The following is a 22,354-nucleotide window of genomic DNA, read 5'->3' on the forward strand; positions in this document are numbered from 1 at the left end:
GGTGGTATGGCAGCAGATGCTGAACTTTCCCACCAATATCCCATTACATGTTGTTGCTGTGTGTCAGATGGCAGCAGAGAGGAGCCTGACAGAATGGCATCTGACACTGAAGTGCATGTCCTTGAATCACAGAATCATAGAATGGTCTGGGTTGAAAAGGACCACAGTGATCATCCAGTTCCAACCTCCCTGTTATATGCAGGGTCACCAACCACCAGACCAGGCTGCCCAGAGACAAATCCAGCCTGGCCTTGAATGCCTCCAGGGATGGGACATCCACAGCCTCCTTGGGCAACTTGTTATGACATAAAAGTATGGAACTGAATACCTCCATGAATTAAAAACTGCACTCATTAACATTCGCTGATACTTGCTGAGTGTTTATGGAGACCAAGCAGTGGATGTGAGCACAGTGAGGCTGTGGGTGGCATGTTCCAGCAGTGGCAATACTGATAGTATGTCACCTCCACTAGTTCAGATTGTTATAAGTGCAGGCTCTTGCACTCCCCGGTTAAAATGCATAGCTCATGGTGGTGACCCTGTTGAAAAATAATGTGCTGCAGCTCAGAATCTGCCCTATGAAATGGTGTTACTTGTCTCTTTGTATCTGTTGTACTTCCCAGGGAAATAAATAGAAGGCACTACTTACAGTGTAACCTATATAGAAATAACAGATTTAAGAAAATGTGAGTGTATTTCATGGGGTGGTGTCTCATAGATCTGTATTAGTCTTCACCTGCTCATAGTAATTAAAGCTTCTAATTTTGATCATGATTAAAACCAGTGAGAAGGAAACCTTGATTTAAATAGCTGATTTTATTTTTGCTTTGCATTTGTACTTGGTAATTATCTTCATTCTCCTTGACTGGCATGATGATTAACAGAAGCTGATTTGCAACTGCATTTGCAATGTATATTTGATACATTTCAATATCTTTTTATTTTTTGCATACACATATGCACAGTGAAAGAATGAGACTTATTGTAATTTGTTCATATGCTTATGTTTTATATTCATATAATCTCAGAAAATGGCAAAAGGTCTTTGCTTTACTAAACAATGGTTTTATTTCGGGGTTGTGTCCGAAAGCGCTGGGGTGGAAACTAAAAATCAATTTAAATGCATAAAACTAGTTTAATTAATTGTATTTAACTAAAATATACGGCATCTGGTTTTTTGGGGTTTTTTTTGTTTTTTTGTTTTTCCCACATAAAATGAAAACTTGTTTAAGATTAGCAAGTTTACTAAATGGATGAAATGGATACGTTATTTAGTGAACTGAGAGATTATTTCCTGACTCTAGAAGCTGATAGTTAGATGTATACCATGTGGATAAATAACTAGTGAGATTATCAGCAGTACCTATATGTGTTACTGCCTCATTTCCACTGAAGTCAATAGGAGATATGCATTTATCTGGAGGAGGGATTTTAAAACTCCCACTGGTCATCTGTCTCTATCTCCAGGCACCAAAATATCTCCAGAAAGTTGACGCACCTGGAGGGTTTTGTCATTATTGTTTTCTCTACTTTTTATTATTAATAGACTGGAAGAGAAAAGAATGCTGCATTTTCAGCCTTCAATCCATTCCTGAATTTTGCCTGAGCAATAGTAGTTAAATGAAAACATTATTTTCTGCAGCCATTAGTTCAACTAAACACCAAAGAAAAAGGCTTTTATAAAATAAAACATTTGAATAGTGCCTAAAATTGTAGCTTTACAGTAAAGGTAGAGAAGACTAAATTTTCTGTATTTTAAAACAGTAATTATTTTAATGAAGACCACAATGACTTTAAAAGTTTAATGTTTTTCTACCACTTCTGCAGGTAGAAAATAAATGAAGATCATTTCCCATATCAAATACGTTCTGTTCTCCAACTGGGGATGTTCTCCTAGAAGAAAAAATCATGTTCTTATGTTCTAAGCTGGGTTAAGATGTAGAATAATACCAACCAGTAGTCACTCCAGAGGTGAAAAAGAGACAGAAAGTCTTGCTGGGATTTTTAAACTAGCCATGGGTATACCATGGTGTATTTGGGCACAAACTGGAACAAAGTAAGTTTCATACAAACACAAGGAAGAAGTACTTTACTGTAAGAGTGACAGAACAGTGAGGCAGGCTGCCCAGAGAGGTGGTGGAGTCTCCCTCGGAGATACTCAAGACCCATCTAGATGCTTTCCTTGCACTCTACTGTGGGGAATGTGCTTTAACAGGCAGTTTGGACTACGTGGTCTCCAGATATCTCTTCCAAATCCTGCAATTCTGTGATTCTGTACATAATAAATAATCCAAACAGCTTTATATACCAGACTTAGATAGCATGGACTGAACTCTAGGGATGTTTTTCTCTTCAATGTAAATGAAGCCTAATAGGCACAGGCTAGGCATCTAATACTGATGCAGCTTAAATTAAGCAAGATGATATCTGCTTGAAAAGTATAATTAAGGTATAGCTGTTATTTCAAGGTCATAGTTCCCTGATCTGTTCATGTTTTCTACTGGATAAGGAATGATTGTTCCAGTATATACTTTGAAAGCTTTACATATATCAAAACCAGTAAATTACATTTCTGCAAATAGAGATGTTTTCATTCCTTGCTGAAGGATAGAAATATGAAAATCCCATTAAGCAGTTTAATCAGGATAATTTTAGTGAAATCATCAGTGCTATAATAAGTACAGTGTGATGTTTACTTGTAATTATTTCTAGCATCTCCCACACCTCTGTAATCTGTGTGTGGCAAAGAAGTAAACAGATCTGTATCTCACCTTCCTTGCCCACAAAAAAACTAATAGTCTAGGATTGGGATTTCAGCATTACAGTGTGTTCTGAATGAGTGGACTGAAGTGAGGGAAGGGAAAGTGACAGGCAAGAGAGCAGAGAGAAGGTTGAGGAAAGATGAAGGAAGAAAAGAACACAGTGACTCAGTTTAAGTGTATTTGCTCTGGCAAGCAGACTTTTAGGGAATGGAAATACAGTTAAGATCACCTGGCCTAAACCCCTGCACAGATTTCACCTACTGGCATCTATACTGAGCTTTAGCTTTCAGTTAAGCTAAAATATATTCTTGAATAAACATAGAATCATCATAATCATAGAATGGCCTGAGTTAAAAAGGACCACTGTGATCATCTCTTTTCATTCTCCCTGCTGTGTGCAGGGTCTCCAACCACCAGACCAGGCTGCCCAGAGCCACATCCAGCCTGGCCTTGAATATCTGCAGGGATGGGGCATCTTATCTTCATTGAACATCCTATCTTCTTTGAATTATTCCCAAATTCCTCAAATATAGTAGATTTCCTGGTACTTTATTGCTCAGAACTTAACATGTAGCCCCCAAATCCTATTCTGACTTTGCCTAGTTTAAGCTTCTAGGCATTGCATACTACTACTCACCCTTTCTGCTGAGTTATGAACCTGATGCTACCAGAAATATCTTCTCTGGTCAAAATCTCTTTTCAGACTAAATATACATAACCCCTCATGTCTTGCTGTGTGGGATACATTCTTCACATATCATAACACTCCTTTAGGTTTGTTGTGAGCTTTACAAGCTTTTTTGTCCACTCTAAAGTGTAGAGCTGGTCTTATTGTCCCTGCTGGATCCTCACATTCCTAAATATTACTATCAACTATTTTACACTTCCTTTTAGGTAATGAATTAATACATTGAATAGCTTAGTCCTGTGATTCAGGGTGCAGAGGCAAGAAAACTATGCACTCAGAGCAACAGAGAGGGTTATAGTTTGTATTCAAGATACACCCACACACACAGGCATCCATTTTAGATAATCCCTGCAAGTGGGAAGTGGAAGCTCCCTAGGCAAGTGCTCTGTAACCTGCCAAGCTTTGAGAGACAGCAAATCGCCAAAAGGAGAGAGAAGGAACTGGTGGATTTGATAGGCAGAGCCAGTCTCAAAGGGCACTTTTCCTCTCTCACCCACCACAGCTTCTCTTCTGCTTTTGTTCTCCTCAAGGTCTGCAGAGCTTTTTCCAGTTGCACACTGTACCCATGAGGCCAATGCGAAATGGAACGCCTGCTTGCAAAACAAGTCCTTGAAAAAACAAAAAACTACCAAGATCAGCTCTCTCTACAAAAATAAATAAAAATAAAAATTTGCAGCTGCTGCCACAAAGATCATTTCCCTTGAAACTTTCAGAGTAATTCCTTCTGTCCCAGGATCATTCTTCAGTCAGAGGCCTTTAGGTTCCTTACATAGCCTGGTGAACAGATTCTGTCAAGGACTCACAAAATAATGCCACATTATTACAACAATCCTTTCACAAAACATCAATTTCCAAACTGTTTAACATGCACTATGGTGTTAATTTTTCAACAGCAGCATATTGTGATTTCACGTCTGTTGCCTTAAAATGTCAAATTATACCATGATTCTGTTTATCGATGTCAACAAAAAATACCGTCCTATTAAGACAGTATGTATTTAACATCCCTTAAACTTTCCAAATACTGTTCCATTTCAATGCTACATTCTATGGACACAATTTTCCATCATTTACTGTCTCAGGAGAGACAGTATATCATAGGCTGCACCATAAGGGGTATTGGCATCATTTGCCTACTTGATGCCAGTTACTTTAAACTCCACTATTGTATGCCACCAACATGTTCCTGTCTGCTAAGCACTGTTAAAGATTGTTTCTGCTTTGGAGAATATTGTCATGAGTGTTCATTATCCAGTAAGAATTGCAGTCCTCAGATGTGGCCAAAAAAGGAGGAATCCCCTTTGCTGGTATTTAAACTTTGCACTGAAGCATGTGATCAGTCAAACCCACACAGATGTCAGTTAATGTCCATAAGTTTCACAAGGTTTTCTTGTATCTTACCACAGAAAGAATTCAATTAAATAAAGATAATGCTGCACATTGTCACTCAGGAATCAGGAAGACTTTGAAGACCAAATTAAAAAAGAAAAGCTATGCAAAAATGTACTCATAAAAATCTGAAGCTTCATAATGGCTACTGGAAGGAAAAAAAAAAAAAGCAAATATACACAAGTATATTAATAGATAAAACCCCACCCCCCTTTCTTTTTGTTTTCAAAGAGATTGATCGAACAGACACTTAATCTATGAATTCTTTAAACTTCAGATTTGAACTTTCACTGGAAATTTTATTACATCCAGTTACTGTCAAATCAATAATTTGTTTTATTTTATTCCAGTTATAACTGCTTAGACAATAGCTTTATTTTAAAATATTCCTCAGCCAGAGACATTCAATTAAAATAATAAAAAAAAATCAACTGTCTCATAGAATAAAGAGAAAGCAGATAAAATAATGTAAGTGATGGGCTCATAATCAAAGCCCTTTCTGTATGGTGAAATAAACACTTTCAGGATTCTCACTATGTTTTACAGTCTTAATGGCTGTTAGGTCTCCCTTGATTGACCCCGAATAAAATCTAACCAGGGGTGACAAAAAAATATGTCCATCAACTTTGCTCATGCATTACAACATAAAAATTGACTGGAGTCATTGACTACAGGTAGCAATGAGCAAAACTACACAAGATAAATACACCGGTTTGTGGATACTCATTCACTCCACTTTTGTCTGCCAACTTGATTTTTGGATTGGGCATTCATGGATAAAAGGTAGGTGATCTGAAAAAATCGTGTATGTCTTCTAAAAGACAGTATCATGTTATGTTACTCCCTTCACAGAAATTTATGTTACATGGTGTTAGACCATGGGCTAAGCTTAATGTAACATGATGCATTAAAAACTGCACATCATGGTTGTGATGTGTGCCAGAACAATGAATTGTTATATCACATATCTCTTCATTTGTAAGCAGGGAACCCATGGAAATCATTTGCAAAGGGATATATTCTCCTTTTGATGCATGCACATAAATCCTTTTTTCCTTCACTACTTTCAGCTCTTCACCTAATGGTTGGACTGAGCTAGCAAAAGCTGTTTTTCTTAGCCTTGAGTTAGCTAAAAAGGCTTGAATTGGAGCTTAGCATTTATTATACTCGCAGCTTAACCCTCCTTAAAACCATGTGAGAGATGTTTTGTAACCTGTGCTCAACAACAATGCAAAATTTGAACATTCAGCATTGCTGTCTTCTCCACACATGGTAAATTGTGCTGCCTAAAAATTTTTTCTCTACATGAGTAAATTTTCTTCTGATTTTACACTACCACATTCTGATGAATTATTTTATTTTCACACAAGTATGGATGAAGTCTGAATACATTCCTGGGGTGTTTGGTGGCCAAAATGAGGATGGACATTCTCTCAACATTTTTCAGCTTCTGCCTAGGAAGACATTCCTCTTTCACCTAATTTTCTAGTGCAATCAAGCCTCTCCTGTAAGAAAACATCCAGCTCCCACTTGATTCCCTGTGTTCAGTGGATACACTACAGACTGCTGCTGCAACCCTTTTGACATTTATTCATGCCATGTCTGTATGCTAACAATGTGCCATTTGCTTACACTTGTAACACTGAATAACTATCAAGGCATCTGCAGGGTGGGTGGTGTTTCTGGAAGATCATTTTCACCAATGATGATTACCTGATAAGAAAGAAGATATAAAGATTTACACTAGGTCCAGGCTCTAGCTTGGGAGATTCATTCTTGCGTACTTCAGTCTCCCTAGATTTGTGCTGGCCAGCCATACAGAGGTTAATTTTATCTACCAAATTTGTAAAAAAAAAAAAAAAAAAAGAGAGAGAGAGAGAGAAATCTGTATTCAAAATCTAATCTTATTTATCTATTATTCTTTAGGGAGGCTGAATGAAATTACCTTTTCCTACAGAATAGAATAGAATAGAATAGAATAGAATAGAATAGAATAGAATAGAATAGAATTTGAAGACTAAATAATTTCTACAATTTGACTTCTCAAAAATGAAAATGAAATTATATTCAAGCTACACAGATAGTTTTGATGGATAAACAAAATAGTATAAAATTTCAATCAGCATTTGCATATTAAAGTAGTAGTCTCAGCCCTCAGATGAAGTGAGCATACTTTTGGCACAGCCATGGGCATATGCTTTTCAAGCTGTTAAAGCCAACTAGTAACAAACAATAAGATGAAAACTGCCACTGAGATTAGCAGATTTTAGAGGTGACTGCACCTCTTCTGCAAGGTGCACTCTGGCCTCAGCAGCATAGGAGTCGTATGGCTTTCAATTTGAACAACATCACCTGGTATTGGCTCTGCAGTCCAGATGAACTAGCGATATATCACAAAACACCTCCACTCCAAGAAAAGATCTAGCCCTGCTATTTCAGTAACTCTACTACTATAGACGAGGAAAAATGCACTTGCATGATTTGCTCCATATATCAGCATAGCTGGAGCACTAGCAAACTATCTTCAGGCACCCACCTCCCAGCTACACTGTACACAAAATGACTTTAGGACTACTGCTTACGACAGATTTACTTGCAAGAAGGACACCAGAGTGCTACCACCCAGCAGTGGTGGATCTTCTGCCCTACCATGGTCAGTGAAAGGAATGGGATTTAAGAGATGTGGAGGAGTGGAAACAGGTCCCAGCTTGGTGTCACAGGCAAACCCCATCCCCACCTACCTCAATTCCCTAAGTGTGCCAACACAGTATTTTTGAGATTCTGGATCTTGAGGGAGGTGTGAGTGAGGATGCAGTGGAAAGTCCACCCAGAAGGTTATCTAGGATGAAGCTGTTTACTCCATACCTTAAGACTGCCTCCACCAAGAAGGAAAGAAGGGTAATCATCATACTCAATTCCCTCCTGAGAGGAATGGAGGGCCCAATATATCAGCCAGACCCTGCTTGTAGGAAAGCGTGCTGCCTCTCTGCACATTGTTGGAGACATGAGTTGATGTTTCAAGGCTAAAAATGAAAAATTTGTAGGGCTCGAAATAAATGAGTTACTTTCATTAATATTGCAGTTTCTAGGACATTTATATATGTATATATCCCTACAGATATTTGTTTTTCTGCTACAATCATGTCCAATATAGAAATGACATAGAAAAGACAACATTTTAGGACCAAAGCAGTAATGCAGCTTACTTATGCTGGTTTGTATTTCTAAAGAGTGCATAGCACAAGTTGACATCCTACTACCGTGAAGCTGCTGAGAGAACACAACTTGCTGTAACTTTCTGAGCTTGGCTGAGAAGATATCGGTTTCAGTTGAAGGAAAGGAGGGGGCATGTGCTGTCTTGCACCTACCACAATGCTTCTCTCCATTCACTGCACAAAAAGCATCAGGTTTGTGTATCAGGTAAACAGCTCATCTGTAAATCTCTGTACAGAGGACAGGTACTCATGGCGTTATTCAGGTTGATTTGAAAACCTACATCTCCCCACAAAGACAACAAAGAAATATGTGTCCCTCAAGGAGGCACCTCAATGCATTTAGAAGAGGAGGCAGCCTCTTCCAGTGACTGAAGGAGGAGGCCAGGCTGCTAATACAGAGACCATCTGGGGCAGATGGTACATACATGATTCCTAGACCACAGTCTCACCCCAGATAATGCCCCTGTGAATACAACACTGTGAGTGTCTACCCAGCTTACAACAGAATCACAGAATGCCTTTGGTTGGAGCTTGAAGGCACTGGATCAGGCTGCTAGGAAACCAATCTGACCTGGTCTTGAATGCCTCCAGAGATGGGATACCCACAGTTTCTCTCAGTAACCTGTTTCAGTGCCTCATCACCCTCTGAGTAAAAAATCTCCTCCTAGTATCTAATGTAAATTTCCACCTTTTATTTTAACTGTTAACCCTTACCCATTTGCTATTTGCCTGTGTAAAAAGTCAGTCTCCCTTCTGTTTATAAGCTCATTTTAAGTACTGACAGGTCACGACGAGGTCTCCCCAAATCCTTTTCTCCTAACCAAACAAGCCCAGCTCCTTCAGCCTGACTTCACAACGAAGAAGCTCCAGACTTCTCATCATCTTCGCATTCCACTCCAAAGGCTCCACGTCTGCCTTGTACGGGAGAACGTACCTCTCTCGCTGTTCACACCCCCTGGAACCTCTCATCCTCCGCCGCAGCCGCCACGGGGACACAAGATCAGGGAGTGTCCCGTCGGAGCGCCGCCTCCCCGCACAGCGCCTCCCCGCCCCTCTGCCGCTCGTCGTTCGGCGCATGCGGACGGCAGTGTTGCTCAGTCACGGGCCTCCGCCGTTCCCTTCGCCTGTGCGCCGTAGGGTCCCGGCCCGCGCTGCAGCCCCGCCATGGCCGACCCCCGCCTGAGGCAGATTAAGATTAAAACCGGCGTCGTGAAGCGGTGAGTGTGGAGAGGCCGGCGGGCGCTCCGGTTCCGCTGCCGCGCGTTGGGTGCTGCTGGGCCCGGCCCGCGGGCTCGCAGCCGTGTTGGCGGCCTCCCGGTTGTGCCCGCTCCGCCGGCGGCGTTTGACCCGCACGGGGGCGGCCCTGGCTGTGCCGGCTTCTCCTGCCTTGGGAAGAGGCCTGCCGCCGCCACCACTGCAAGGTTTTGTTCTGGATCCTCAGCAGATGGAGAGCCGAGGGCACGCTGCCTTGGTGAGGTCCGAGCGGCCTTGCTGGACCTCGCCTCGGGAGGCAGCCAGCCTGGGCTGCCTTACCAAACAAACGCTGAAATACTCGGTGGTCGGTAGTCCACGCTGCCAGGTTGGTTGTAGATTTGGCACTCCACCAGCGTGCACACCGAAGAGAAACTACTGCGTATTCGGAGGTATAGCATATGCTTTTGCATTACATTCCAAGGACATGGGGAAATGGTTTTAAGTTAAAAGAGGGAAGATTTAGGTTGGATGTTAGGGGGAAGTTCTTTACTAGGAGAGTGGTTAGGCCCTGGAACAGGCTGCCCAGGGAGGTTGTGGATGCCCCGTCCTTGGAGGTGTTCAAGGCCAGGTTGGACAGGGCTCTGGGCAACCTGATCTAGTAAATGTGTATGTTTGGTGGCCCTGCCAGGCAGGGGGGTTGGAACTACATGATCCTTGAGGTTCCTTCCAACCCGGCACATTCTGTGATTCTGTGATTCTGTGACATGGACAGAAATTCTGAGAAATAATTAACATCTCTGGTGGTCGTGGAATGAAGGCTAATAGTAGTCATCCTCACAGTAAATTTCCAACCTTTCAAGGGGAGTAGCCCAAACCAGTTCCCACTGATGTTACATTGACCTGAAGCAACTGTTTTGTCATCTTATCTTCAACAACAGAATGTCTATTCTACTTTGTTTACTTGGCAACAAGTTTTGCAGCCTCCATGTTCTGTTGTAGAGCTTACATTTATGCAAGCCTCCTGTCCTTCAGCTGATATCCACTCAAGTTTTGTGAAAGCCTTTTCTCATGGTTCAGGTCCACACAGATTATCTGTGTTAATCTTTCTTGTTGTGGTCATCAGGAAAAGCCTTTGGTGTAAAATATTTGGTTGCAGGCATTAGGGCCTACTGAGTCTGCGCTGGTTCAGGCGTGGATAGGAGTTGTTGTGTGTGCCAGATCAGAACATTAAGTAGTACAGTCTCATGCAATTGACTTTGTATTACAACCAATTTCAGTTGCCTAAAAGTAAAGAGGACATGCTTTCTAACACCCTATTGGTTGGGAACACTGGACTTCCTCGAAGTAACATGTACAAAGTTTTCTTGTTTTTGTGGATACATTTTGAGTTCCTGGTCTCAAAATGCAGAGCAAGTCTCAAGTGCAGCTACACAAGGAATTGATGGTGTGATTCCAGTACCTTATTTCCTGTCACTCTGCTGAGTGACAGGTCATGGAGTCATGTTGTTTTTCAGCCTGGAATTTTTAGTGCAGCCAATTTAAATGGCTGAGTTGCTGCCTTTTGCTTTGGATCCCTTCTGTGAATTGGGTTATGGTTACTGGCCTGGCTAGGCAGCAACATTGTAAATGTTTCTTTGCATTTTGAAGTGCTTTTTAGTTTGTGTTTTATAGGCAGAATATTCTGAAGTGTGGAAAAGCTACAATTGCTTAGGCTATCATCTTTTTTTACTTCAGTCTGCATTCTTTCATTTGGTCAAAGGAGTAATTTATTGGTGTCTTCTGAGGAAACTGGTGTACCTGATAAATGACAAGTAGCTTGTAGAAGTTCCTGTAGTAGCTTATTGCTGCTGCTTGATAGTTTCCCCAAAAGAACCGTGTGGTAATGCCTAATAGCTTTTCAAATGGCCATAACATCATACAGCATCACAGAAGCTACCTGAATGAGATTTTCCTGCAAGTCTATAGACTGGAAAACAGGGGAAGTGTGCACCAAGTAATGAGTCCCAGTCAGAGCTTCAATTCACAAACATTTCAAAAGAATAGATGAGTTACCGTAGTGATAGATGTTACAGGTTCCAGGCTGTCATTGACAAATTATGAGCTGCAGCAGTGCCAGTGCATGATGGTAGCAGTAGCGAGATGCCTGCCAGCCTGAGTGTTCTTCACCCAGCAGGGTGGCACAGTGCTTACTAAAGGTGTCCTTATCTTGGTGGAGGAGAAGGAGCACAGCATCTCTTACCTCCCTTTTCTCCTACAGGATCTTCTCCTTTCTCATCCTCACTTTTCCTCTCTACTCTCTTAGACCCTAAACCTGATGTTTCTGTCCCTCATTAATATGATTTGGGTGTAGAGTCAATTACAACAGTCATGTGTTTAGCATATTCTTCTTCATTGTTTTTTGTTTAGTGTAGCACTCCTTTGTTGACTTAATACATGGAGATTGGTGGATTCTTGTTTTAATTCTGTTGCAATTTTGTTGCATCTGAGTTACAAAATAAGCTGTTTAAGTTCCTAGTAAGTATTAGTCCAGTTACAATGATACTACTAGTTATATGAATAATATTAACTGCTTTTTTTCCTCCACCTTTTATCTGAATTTACTGTATGTGATATGTTCAGCATATATTGGAAAGTTGTTCTGTGTTATTCTAAAACTAGTTTTACTCATCTCTCCAGACTGCAATCCATTGATTTCCACTTGACTATAGGTGTGTTGTTCACTACACAGAGGCATTTCCACACCTTCCTGTGCCTCTGTTTTCAAGGACACTGCTATCATCCCATTCTAGTTTGATCTTTTTATCTTCTGTGCTGCTTTTTTTCATTCAGCGTTAGAAGCAGCTCTTTCTTACTAAAATATACTTGTTAGTAAAAGAAAGCAAATATAATAGTGTCATGTCACTCAGTTGTACAGTGCTGAGTGAAAGTGCAAAGTGGCACCTGCTCAGAATTGTTGTTAAGTTCTTGAAGAAAGGCTTTTGGCTGTTCAAGACAAGCCCAGACAAACCTTACTACTCCTGAAAACTGCTTGTTAGCCAATGCAAATACTGTGGCCTCTTAAGGGTAATGGTAACAAAATGTTTAATAAGGTAAAGCATGGCATAGGAGCCCTGCATAGGTGAGCAGTCCTTTGATGTGAAACTATTGCCAGTTGTGATAGGAGGCTTGCTTTTAGTCTAGCACCAACCTAAAGCTGTGCTGCTGTGTCACAGCTTCCTCCTTCGAGGGGTCACACATCTGTGTGTTTCAGGGTGTTGATGTGATGAAAAATAAACTAGATTTAAAAAAAAAAAAAAAAGAAAGAAAGAAAAAAAAAAGGGGGGAGGGTTTGGAAATATGAGGCCTGTTAGGACTGGCTCGCAACACAACTGTGTTCAAAAGGCATAAGGAATTCAAGTGCAGTCAACAGGATTTGCATTTGCTTTTTGCTGTGTGAATAAGAGAGTGCTCTCAGTTTGAGTTTTCTGCGGTAACAATATGCAAATCTACAGATACTCTGCATTAGCTGGCCTACTGTAGGGAAAGGTAGCAGCTTTTCAGGGCACCTTAGAGCAAGTGGGCAAGCTTAAAGTTAACTTGTTTCCTTCTTTGTAACTCTGCAAATCCTTTAAAATTCCATTTCTGTTTTTCAGCAGAATAGAACTGTGATTAAATGCTTCATACCTTAAGTTAGTTTGATGCATCAATATAAATTGCACTTTCAAGTGCCTAAACACTTGAAACATGTGGGCTGTCTCTGGCCTGGATCTCATAGGTCTCAGTGACAGCAGCAGTTGCTCGCTTCTGTGGCAGTTAGACACAGATGCAAGGAGAAGCGTGGTTCTATCCCACTCCACCTTTCCTTCTCAAACTGGAAGCTCTGTTCAGTACTCTGTACTACAGTTGTGCATGTGACTTGGATAAATTTGGGAGCTTTCATATTTTCCCCTCATTTGGAACTAGAGTATCTATATAGGTATTTATTCATAATGTGTGAGAGAACACATAAAGTATCAACAAGCAAGAACAACTGACTTAATACTTAAGTCATTTTTTTCTTGTATTTTTCTGAGTTTTCACCTTGGAAAACTGCATTGAATTTACTCTATAAGGCTAATTTTTCAAGCACATTCGATGCTCAGACTACAGTACAAGTATACCAAAATAGGTAAGGGTCAAGAGCTACTAGAATGTTCTGAACTTTCTTCACACTTCATTTGTCTGTTTTAATCACCTGCTGTAATCACTCTTTTCTTATGAGTTACTTAACTCATCTCTTTTTCGAGCTAAGAACAAAGCAGCTGTTTAATGTGGGATTTTTATAATCTGTATATTACAGATTCTTTGTGTATCCTTCTCAAGAGACTGCCTGTTGTAGTTGTGGATAATTTACTTGCCTTTGTGTTTCTTCCTTGTTATGTATTAATGAAAGGAACTTTAACTATAAATGAGGAGGATCTCTTGCATTTTCATACAAAATTAATAGCCAAGTGATTGCATACTTTCATTACCCAGTATTCAAATAACTAGATTTGATGAGTGTGATTAATAACATTTATTATATTTGTGATTTATGTCCTAGCAAGAAGTTCTTATTTAATCACTTCAGAATAGTCTTACTCTCAGTAGTCCAAGCTCAAAAACCTGCCTCAGACTAAATGAATTGATCTTTTAATAAATAAATAAGTCGTATACTCATTTCAGATCAGCAAGGGTTTTAAAAACTACTGTGAACAAAGTAAGTTGGGGCGTGTGAAAATAGCGCTGATATTTGCCCATAGTTTCCATCTGGTTAAATGGAAGTGACACCAGTAGATTAGAATGAGACTAAGACAATTCACATTGCAATTGTGTTAGTTTAACTTTAACAATCTTTTAACACTCTTGTTTAAATGTGGCTGACATACCATAATTACAAATCTACAAGCCTTGATTATAGAATTTTACATCATGAACCTATGGGGAAAGTGTATTGATTTTTGTGAAGCAGCCCTTTTTAAAACCACCTTTCTAAAACTATGGAATCTTCCCAACATTGTTTTTTCTCCTGCAGCACTGGTGATGTTACTGCTTTTTCTCTTTGTAAAATATCACCATTTTAAGTTACATTGCCAAATAGTTTACATTATTGTGGTTCTTTTTTAAAGTAAAGAAACTTCTGAAAGTTACACAGTACATTTTAAATGTTGTATTATTTTACTGCTGAGCTCAGGATACATTTTGTATAAGTGGCATGTAAATACTGCAAATATTTACTGCTACATGGTGACTTTTACTAAGTTAAGAACAAAAGAAGTTTATTTTCTTGGTTACTCAAGAACTGTGCTATCTCTGGTGAAGATCTCAAGTTTTTTCCATCTTCTGTCTACCACATGGGTTATGTCTGCTTACTTGCTTGTTTCACATTAGCTGTGGGCACCAGTTCTGACTCTTAATATTAATAAATTGGTAAGAAACTCATGGCACTAGGGTACTATGTTTAGGCTGTGGTTGGACTTGATGATCTTTGAGGTCTATTCCAACCTGGGCAATTTGATGATTCTATGTCTCCTTTCTTTAGTCTCATTATAATTAAAAGATTTCACATAACAACTGCTGATTAGCTCAATTAATGGAAAGGACTGGGATATCCTGTATTGTATGGGTACTGGGGAATGATCTGCTGAGCTGCTCAGCTATACTGTGTCAGCATGACAAAGCTATTTCATGTGTTTACACTGCTTATCCAAGAACACAGGGATTCAGGAGGGTGAATGCACTGCATGTGGTGTTGGATACACACTGGCTCTGTATCCAAATTAAATAATCTTTCTCAAAGTGCCGGAGCATTGTGTAGCTGCTTGTCACCATCTCCATCCTAGAGTTTTAACAATACACTCTATAAATTTGGGTCCAGTTCCAGACTTGTTTGTTAGTCCAGAGATACTTAGATATGGCTTAAGTACCTCCTGTAGTGCTCCTGGTGTCATACAGAAAGTCTTGAGTTGGCCCTACATTTGAAAGTCACTACAATCTTCTAGAATTGCTGTCTGTCCTGTGTAAAAACTGCTCTGTGTGAATTAGATTAAGACACTGCAACTGCATTACACAGTACTGAGTTAACACCTGTTAACATATAGTCGACAATTCAAATAACAAATTTAAGGGTAATTGCAATGCTTGAACCTTTAAAAGATAGAGTTCTTTGCATTTCTTCCTCCATCTCTTATAGGATGCCATCCAGAGATCTTGACAGGCCTGAGCAGTGGACCCAGGAGAGACTCGTGAGGTTAAACAAATCCAAGTGCAAGGCCTTGCACCTAGGTCAAGGCAACCCCCTCTGTCAGTACAAGCTGGAGATGTAAGGATGAAGCACTGCCTTGCTGAAAAGGTCCTGGGTGTGCTAACAGATGGGAAGCTAGACTTGAGCCAGCAACATGCCCTCATAATCTAGAAAGCCAGTGGTATCCTGGGCTGCATAAAAAGAAACATGGGAAACGTGGCCAGCAGGGTGAGGGTAGCAGCACTCTGTGCTTTAAGACCTCACCTACAGTACTGCACCTAGATGTGCATTCATCAGTACAGGAGAGATGTAAACCTGCTGGAGTGCATCCAGAGGAGGGCCACAAAAATGGTCCGAGGGATGGAACACCTCTCCTACAAGGACTGGCTGAGAGAGCTGGGCAGGGTCAGACTGGAGAAGAGTGCTCTGGTGACATCTGATAGTGACTTTTCAGTGACTGAAAAGGGACTATGGAAAAAAGGACAGGCTCTTTAGAAGGATCTGTTGTGATAACACAAGTGTACGTGGTTTCAAATTAAAAGAAAGGAGATTTAGATTAGATATAAGGAAAAGGTTTTTTTTTTACAGTAAGGGTGGTGAAGCACTGGAGCAGAGGGCTGGTAGATGCCCTGTCCCTGGAGACATTCAGAGGCTGTCTGGACCAGCTTCTGGGCAACCCGACCTACCTGTAGGTGTCTCTGTTCATTGCAGAACTGTTGGACTAGGTGGCCTTTAAAGGTCAGAAATACTAATTTTTGTGTGCTGAATCAGAATTTGGATCTACAGGGAGGAAAATTAGAACAAAAAACAATGCTTAATGTATAGAAGATGTTACAGCTGCACTAACAATCCTAATATATAACAGCTTGACTTTAAGTATTGTTAAATTCTATGCATTGTGTAAGTGGAGTGCTAATTCAGGATCAGGAGACCCATACTATTTTCTTTAAACTATATTGATGTTTTTCCTAATCCACTGTGAAGTGACTACTGACATACCAGGACTTCAGTTCAACTTTGATCAGCATTGTAACACTTTCATTTTGCTTTTCAGATCTAACAGGAATTAGTAGAGTTATTGTAGTATGGTGGTTGTTGCCCCACTGGAGGCTCCATTTCTTATTCTTCCATGTCTAGAAGATAAGTTCTGGGATTCCTTTATACTTAGAATCCTCAGATTCTGTTGCGTTCTGTTCTGTGCCACTCTCAGAATTTTTACTGTTCCAGAATCTCTTCAGGATGAGTTCTATCAGAGATTCTTTCAGTTCTTTTGCAGGTGCAGTTCCTCCTCCTTCTTTGCTTCCAACAGAGTTCAGCAAATCCTTTGCCCCAGGATCATCATCTGCTTTTTGAATAGTTCACAAGTTAACAGCTTTATTCCTTGCTGCCTTTGCTGGATTCTTCCATTCTTTGCTGTATCTGCCCTGCTGCATGTTACCACTAACTGCTGGTGTTCATTAATGCCCTAGTAAAGCAGACTTTCTTAGTGGAGGAAAAAAGCAGCATCAGCTGTTGCTATGGAAAGATTTGAAAAATAAAATATTTGCAGGATGTTGGACTGCAAGATCAGGAAAATAGCTGGTTAGAGTCTGGGAAAAAATCCCAAACCCAGGAGACAGGAGATCTAAGATTTTAAGTAAAAATTGAATACTGTGTCTTTTAATCAAATGAAAAGATGCTATAAAATGTCAAGAGGATGTTATTTTTAAACTGAAACAGCTTTCTGATTTCTAAAACGCCTTGTAAATGATATTCATTGTCTTCTCAATAACAATTTGTGACAAACGCCAGCCCTGCAAAATTAACCTGAGAATGTCATGGTGACTCAGGTCTATAAGCTTTAGAAGTAGGAGGAGTCAAAACAATATATATACTTGTATATGGTTGCATCACAATTTGACTCAATAAAAATCTTCTTTGATTTTCAAGAATTTCAAGAAATTAATGTGTAAACTGGAGAGCTGATCTAAGTTAGAATGTATGGCAGCTGTTAATACCTGTGGTAAGTATTGTATTTGTTGTCCCCTTTCTTTCTTTTCCCCCTAGGCCTAAATCTGTAAAGCAAGTGAGTTTACACGTGTTCTTGGTTTCAAATAAGTTACTTAAGTAATAAGCAGATTTAGGACCAGATACTTCAAGCTCTACAGCACCAGTGTTACTGCAAATATTGAATTGCTTATGCTGTAAATGTGCATAATGTTAATACATGGCCAGTTATGCTATAACTAACAACAACAGGGAAAAAAAACACAAAACTGTACCCTTTGCAGTTGTACTAGTATTGATTTTTAGATTAGAACAAAGTCAGCGTAAATATTTCATTGTCTACTCAATACTTTTGTTTTCTTTGAATTTTCTGTGTTCTTAGTATATATGCTTATACACTATGGTTAATGTTAATACTAGTTTTGAAGAGATCGTAGTATTGCAGAAGTGCCAAGATTGGAAAAGACCTCCAAGGTCATCCAGTCCAGCTGTCTGCCTATCACCAGTATTTTGCAGTAAACCATGTCCTTCTGTACAACATCTAAATGTTTCTTGAATGCTTGCAGGCTTGGTGACTCCACCACACACTGGGCAGCCCATTCCAGCACCTGACCATTCTTTCAGGGGAGTAGTTTTTCCTATCTTCGAACCTGAATCACCCCTGGCACAACGTGAGGCCACTTCCTCTAGTCCTATCACCAGTTACACTAGAGAAGAGACTGACCCACCCCTCACCACAGCCATCCTTCAGGTAGTTGTGGAGAGCAATATGGACTCACTTGAGCCTCCTTTTCTCCAGACTAAATAATCCATGTTCCCTCAGCTGCTCCTCATAAGACTTGTACTCTAGACCCCTCACCAGTTCTGTTGTCCTCCACTGGGTATGCTCCATGGCCTCCATGTCTTGTAGTCAGGGGCCCAAAAATGAACTCAGTATTCAAGGTGCAGCCTCACCAGTGATGAGAACAGAGGGATGATCGCTTCCTCACTTCTGCTGGCAGCACTACTTCTGATTCAAGCCAGGATGCCACTGGCCATCTTGGCCACCCGGGCACAGTGCTGGCTCGTGTTCAGCCAAGCATCAATCAATATCCCCATGTCTGTTTCCTCTATGCAGTCTTTCAGCCACACTACTCCAAGCCTGTAGTGTTGTAGTATTCCAGCCTTGTGATTCTATGATTCTATGAGCATACCTGTCCAAGCCACAGGCTGCCAGCTTCTGCAGGAGAATACTGTGAGAGACAGTGAAGTCTGGTTAGATGGTGGGTTGGCATTCACCTGTTCCAGCTCCCTCAGCACCCTCAGGTATATAAATACCTGCTCTTTCATTAGTGAAACAGTACAGATGTTCTTAATTTCGTTATGTAAAAAAACTTGTCTTAACAGGAGGTTAAAGATTAAAGAAATCCTCCTGCTGTGCTGTCCACTGTGCAAATTTGATTTTTCATTTGTCTAACTGAAGAACTCCCTAGGACTCTCTGGTCAGAGGGGTAGCTTTGCTAGTTATGCTCCTCCAGATGGGAATGCTGGAGATAGCATATAAGGAACAAGGAAGGAACTGAAGTACCTTTGGGAAATGAGAAAGGAGAGGAATCCAAGGCCTTTTCAGTAGAAGTCAGGAGTTAAAACAGTCTGCTGCAAATATGCACCTGAGTAGATGAGGACTGTAGTCTCTTGGGAAATGGTGTCACCCTAAATTTTAAGTTCTCGTTCTGGGCCCTGCCTTCTCCACTTCTCTGGTCTCTGACATTAGTCTCAAATCTTCTGCTGAGCTTGCTCAATTTTCTTAATGTGGGAGAAAAACTGACAGCTTTTTTTTTCATACTTTGTTAATTTCCTGGTTTGGTGAACTGAATTTGGCTCGTGGAGATAATTGTTTGAGCATGAGTGTTGGCAGGGATGTATGCTGGGGGCAGGGAACAGATCTCTGCTGAGCAGTGATCAGCTTTTTTTACTGTATTGAACTATCTTGTGTTTACTTTGCTTTTCAGCTTTGGCAGTGAGAAGTAAAAGGGAAAAGGGTGAGGAAGTAAATCATAATCTTATGGAGAAGGTAGTTAAGGAATTACTTTTCCTTCATTCATCTCATGTGGGAATACAAGAAAAGCTGTTCAGAGCAGCAGCTGTGGAGCAAGATAAACAGCATGAGAACCAAGGACACCTCTGCAAGGAGAAGAAGAGTCTCACAGCTCTGATTGGTTATGTGCCTGCATGGACAGTTGAAAAGTGTTTTGTAGAATGCTTTGTTGACATGTAAAGGTTTTTGGGAAAGTTGTAAGGGCGCATTGGAAAGTTAGAAAATAACAACTTGTGAAGGTATATAAGGGATGTAAGAACTTGTAATAAACGATTTGGATCGTTCACGTCTGAGTGGGGCGCAATTTGCAGCGTTTGAGGCACGGACTCAGATGTGAACGATCCAGAATGGAAGCTTGAAGTATGAAAATCACCTGTTAGCATGCAATTTGCCACATTTTACATTTCTTATTTATTTCAAAGTGTTAAAGGAGAGGAAGGATTTGAGAATTTTGGGTTAGTAGACTTATTTTAAAAGAGAAAAACTAAAGAAAAATTTCAGTCATTAGTTCATACTTAGATTTTATACCAGGTGGCTCTAACCAAAAGCTCTCCCATTCTGATATTCCACTGAACTGTAAAACTTTCCATGAAGCAGAAGATTTGAGACTAATGTCAGAGACCAGAGTTCCAATTCACTTAGCTGTTGACAGTCTCTTTTATATAACTACTTAGATAGCTTACTACTTTCAGTGATTTTCTTAACTTCATAAAATCAGTAAAATACCTTAAAATTTGAGACCTTATCTTGAAACTTTAGGATAAAGACTGAATTGTGAAGAAAAAGCTTTGTGGCCAAAACACAGGTATTTCCAGGGCTGAAAATCAAGTCAGAGGGGAAAGAGATCAAAAAAATCATAAAAGCAAAATTGCTTTTTATTACTTGTAGTGGATGATGGCAGAGTAGAAATAGAAATCACTTATGTAACCTAAGTAATAATGTTCTGACATGACTAGATCCCTGTAAGGGGAAAAGTTGTGTTTTAAAGAGGGTGTATCACTGACAGTGTAACAATTTCATCATGGTCTCAGTCTCTGACAGAAATGTAGTCTGATCTATTTATCACAGAATCATTTGAGTTGGAAGGAACATTCAGAGGTTATCCCTTCCATCTCCCCTGCTGTGAGCAGGGACAGCTACTGCCATATGAAGTTGCTGAAAGCCTGGTCCAGCCTGACCTTGAGCATCTCCAGGGATTGGGTATCCACCAGTTCTCTGTTCCAGTGTCTTGATACCCCTGTCATAAAAACTCTTTCTTATATCCAATCTAAATCTTTCATTTTTTAGTTAGAAGCCATTTCCCTTGTCCTTCCACAACATACTGTTAAAAGAGTCTGTCCCCTTCTTTCTTATAAACTTTCTTATATCCTCCCTTTAATAATTTTCACAGGATTGACTGCAGTGAATAGGTGTATTTCTTGGTTAGCTTTCAGAAACAATGATGTTCGTGGTGATATTTTGAAGGCTGTAGGGTTGTAGTTCTTGGGGCAAGGGAGGAAGACTGTGAATACCTGAAGTTAAAGGAGTTAGAAACTGAATTTTATTCATCTTCTTTCTACTCCCTGAAGAGGGGCCAAATTAAGAGAGTTTTGTTTTGGGTTGTGTTTTTTTTTAATAGACAGAGTCATTGAGGTTTTGGAGTTTTGAGGGAAGATGGGATGAAGAACTTTGTGTTGGAACGGTCCTATTCTTCCTGTGTTCTTTACTGCAGATTTTCCAAAAAAGAAAAAAAAAAAAAAAGTTAAATTACAGAAATGTTTGATTTGTTGTCTTTATACCTACTGAATGCAGATAGAGAATGACAGATCCATGTTGGACTTAGAATGCTTAAATAGTGCGTAGACTTATTGACTAAAACTGAAATGAGAGAACTTACCCACCAAGGTTCCATGACATTTTGTTGCCATGATGCAAGCCAGGATGCTGTTGGCCTTCTTGGCCACCTGGGCACACTGTCGGCTCATGTTCAGCTGAGCATCAATCAATACCCCCAGGTCCATTTCCTCTATGCAGTCTTCCAGCCACTCTGCCCGAAGTCTGTAGCATCACCTGGGGTTGTTGTAGCCAAAGTGCAGGACCCGGCATTTGATCTTGTTGAACCTCATCCTATTGGCTTCAGCCCAGCTCTCCAGCCTGTCCAGATTCCTCTGTAGGGCCTCGCTACCCCCAGGCAGATCCACACTCCCAGCCAATTTGGTGTCATCTGCGAACTTACTGAGGGTGCACTCAATGCCCTCATCCAGGTCATCAATAAAGATACTGAAGAGGAAAGGCCCCAGCACCTACCCCTTGCACCCACTGACTTTTATCTACACTTGCTGAATGTTTATGGGGCCAGTGAGGCAACGGATGGGTGTATCAGCAGTGGCAACAGCAACATGAAGGGCAAGCCATATTCCATATGACCATGGACAGCTGTCACACTATGAAATGAGGAGTGTCTGTATCAGCTTTTTCGTACAGATTGGCAGATTATGACCAGGGAACAGTATAGAGCTGAATATCGGCTTCAGTTTGTTGGAAATGGTGGTGTTAATGTTGGGATGTTGAAAAGTTTGCACCAGGTGGATCCTATGAATGGTCACATGGGAAAATAAATGCACATGCAAGTTTGGCAGGGCCTACTGCATCAATAGAAGGATGAAAATGAGTTTCCTGGATTGCATCATCACCAGTGATGAGACATGGTGTCAGTACTGAGAGCCAGAGTCAAAATGGCAGTCTACGCAGTGCCAAGATGTAAATTTCCCATCTAAGAAAAATTCTAGTGTGAAGCCTTCAGTGGGTAAACTAATGCGCATT

General features: G+C 40.4%; 1 protein-coding gene across 14 annotated transcripts in view; it reads left to right on the forward strand.

Annotated features, from left to right (window-relative positions):
• The first annotated feature begins 9,124 nt into the window (after nucleotides 1-9,124).
• TBCA (tubulin folding cofactor A) overlaps nucleotides 9,125-22,354 on the forward strand; it is a 29,967-nt gene continuing 16,737 nt past the window's right edge. For 3 of the 14 annotated variants that reach the window (XR_014939807.1, XR_014939808.1, XM_015848606.3), the window contains exon 1: nucleotides 9,125-9,271. Coding sequence is in view for 1 of the 14 variants with exons in the window: in XM_015848606.3 (XP_015704092.1) it covers nucleotides 9,219-9,271 (53 nt within the window). In the remaining 13 variants the exon portion in view is untranslated. Of the gene's footprint in view, nucleotides 9,698-15,438; nucleotides 17,492-18,041; nucleotides 18,227-22,354 lie in introns of all 14 variants that reach the window. The other 11 variants (XM_085530118.1, XM_085530117.1, XM_085530120.1 and 8 more) reach the window with 11 other exon arrangements.

This window comes from Coturnix japonica, chromosome Z (assembly GCF_054131305.1).
Source record: "Coturnix japonica strain WE chromosome Z, WE-NBRP24, whole genome shotgun sequence".
Lineage (NCBI taxonomy): Eukaryota > Metazoa > Chordata > Aves > Galliformes > Phasianidae > Coturnix > Coturnix japonica.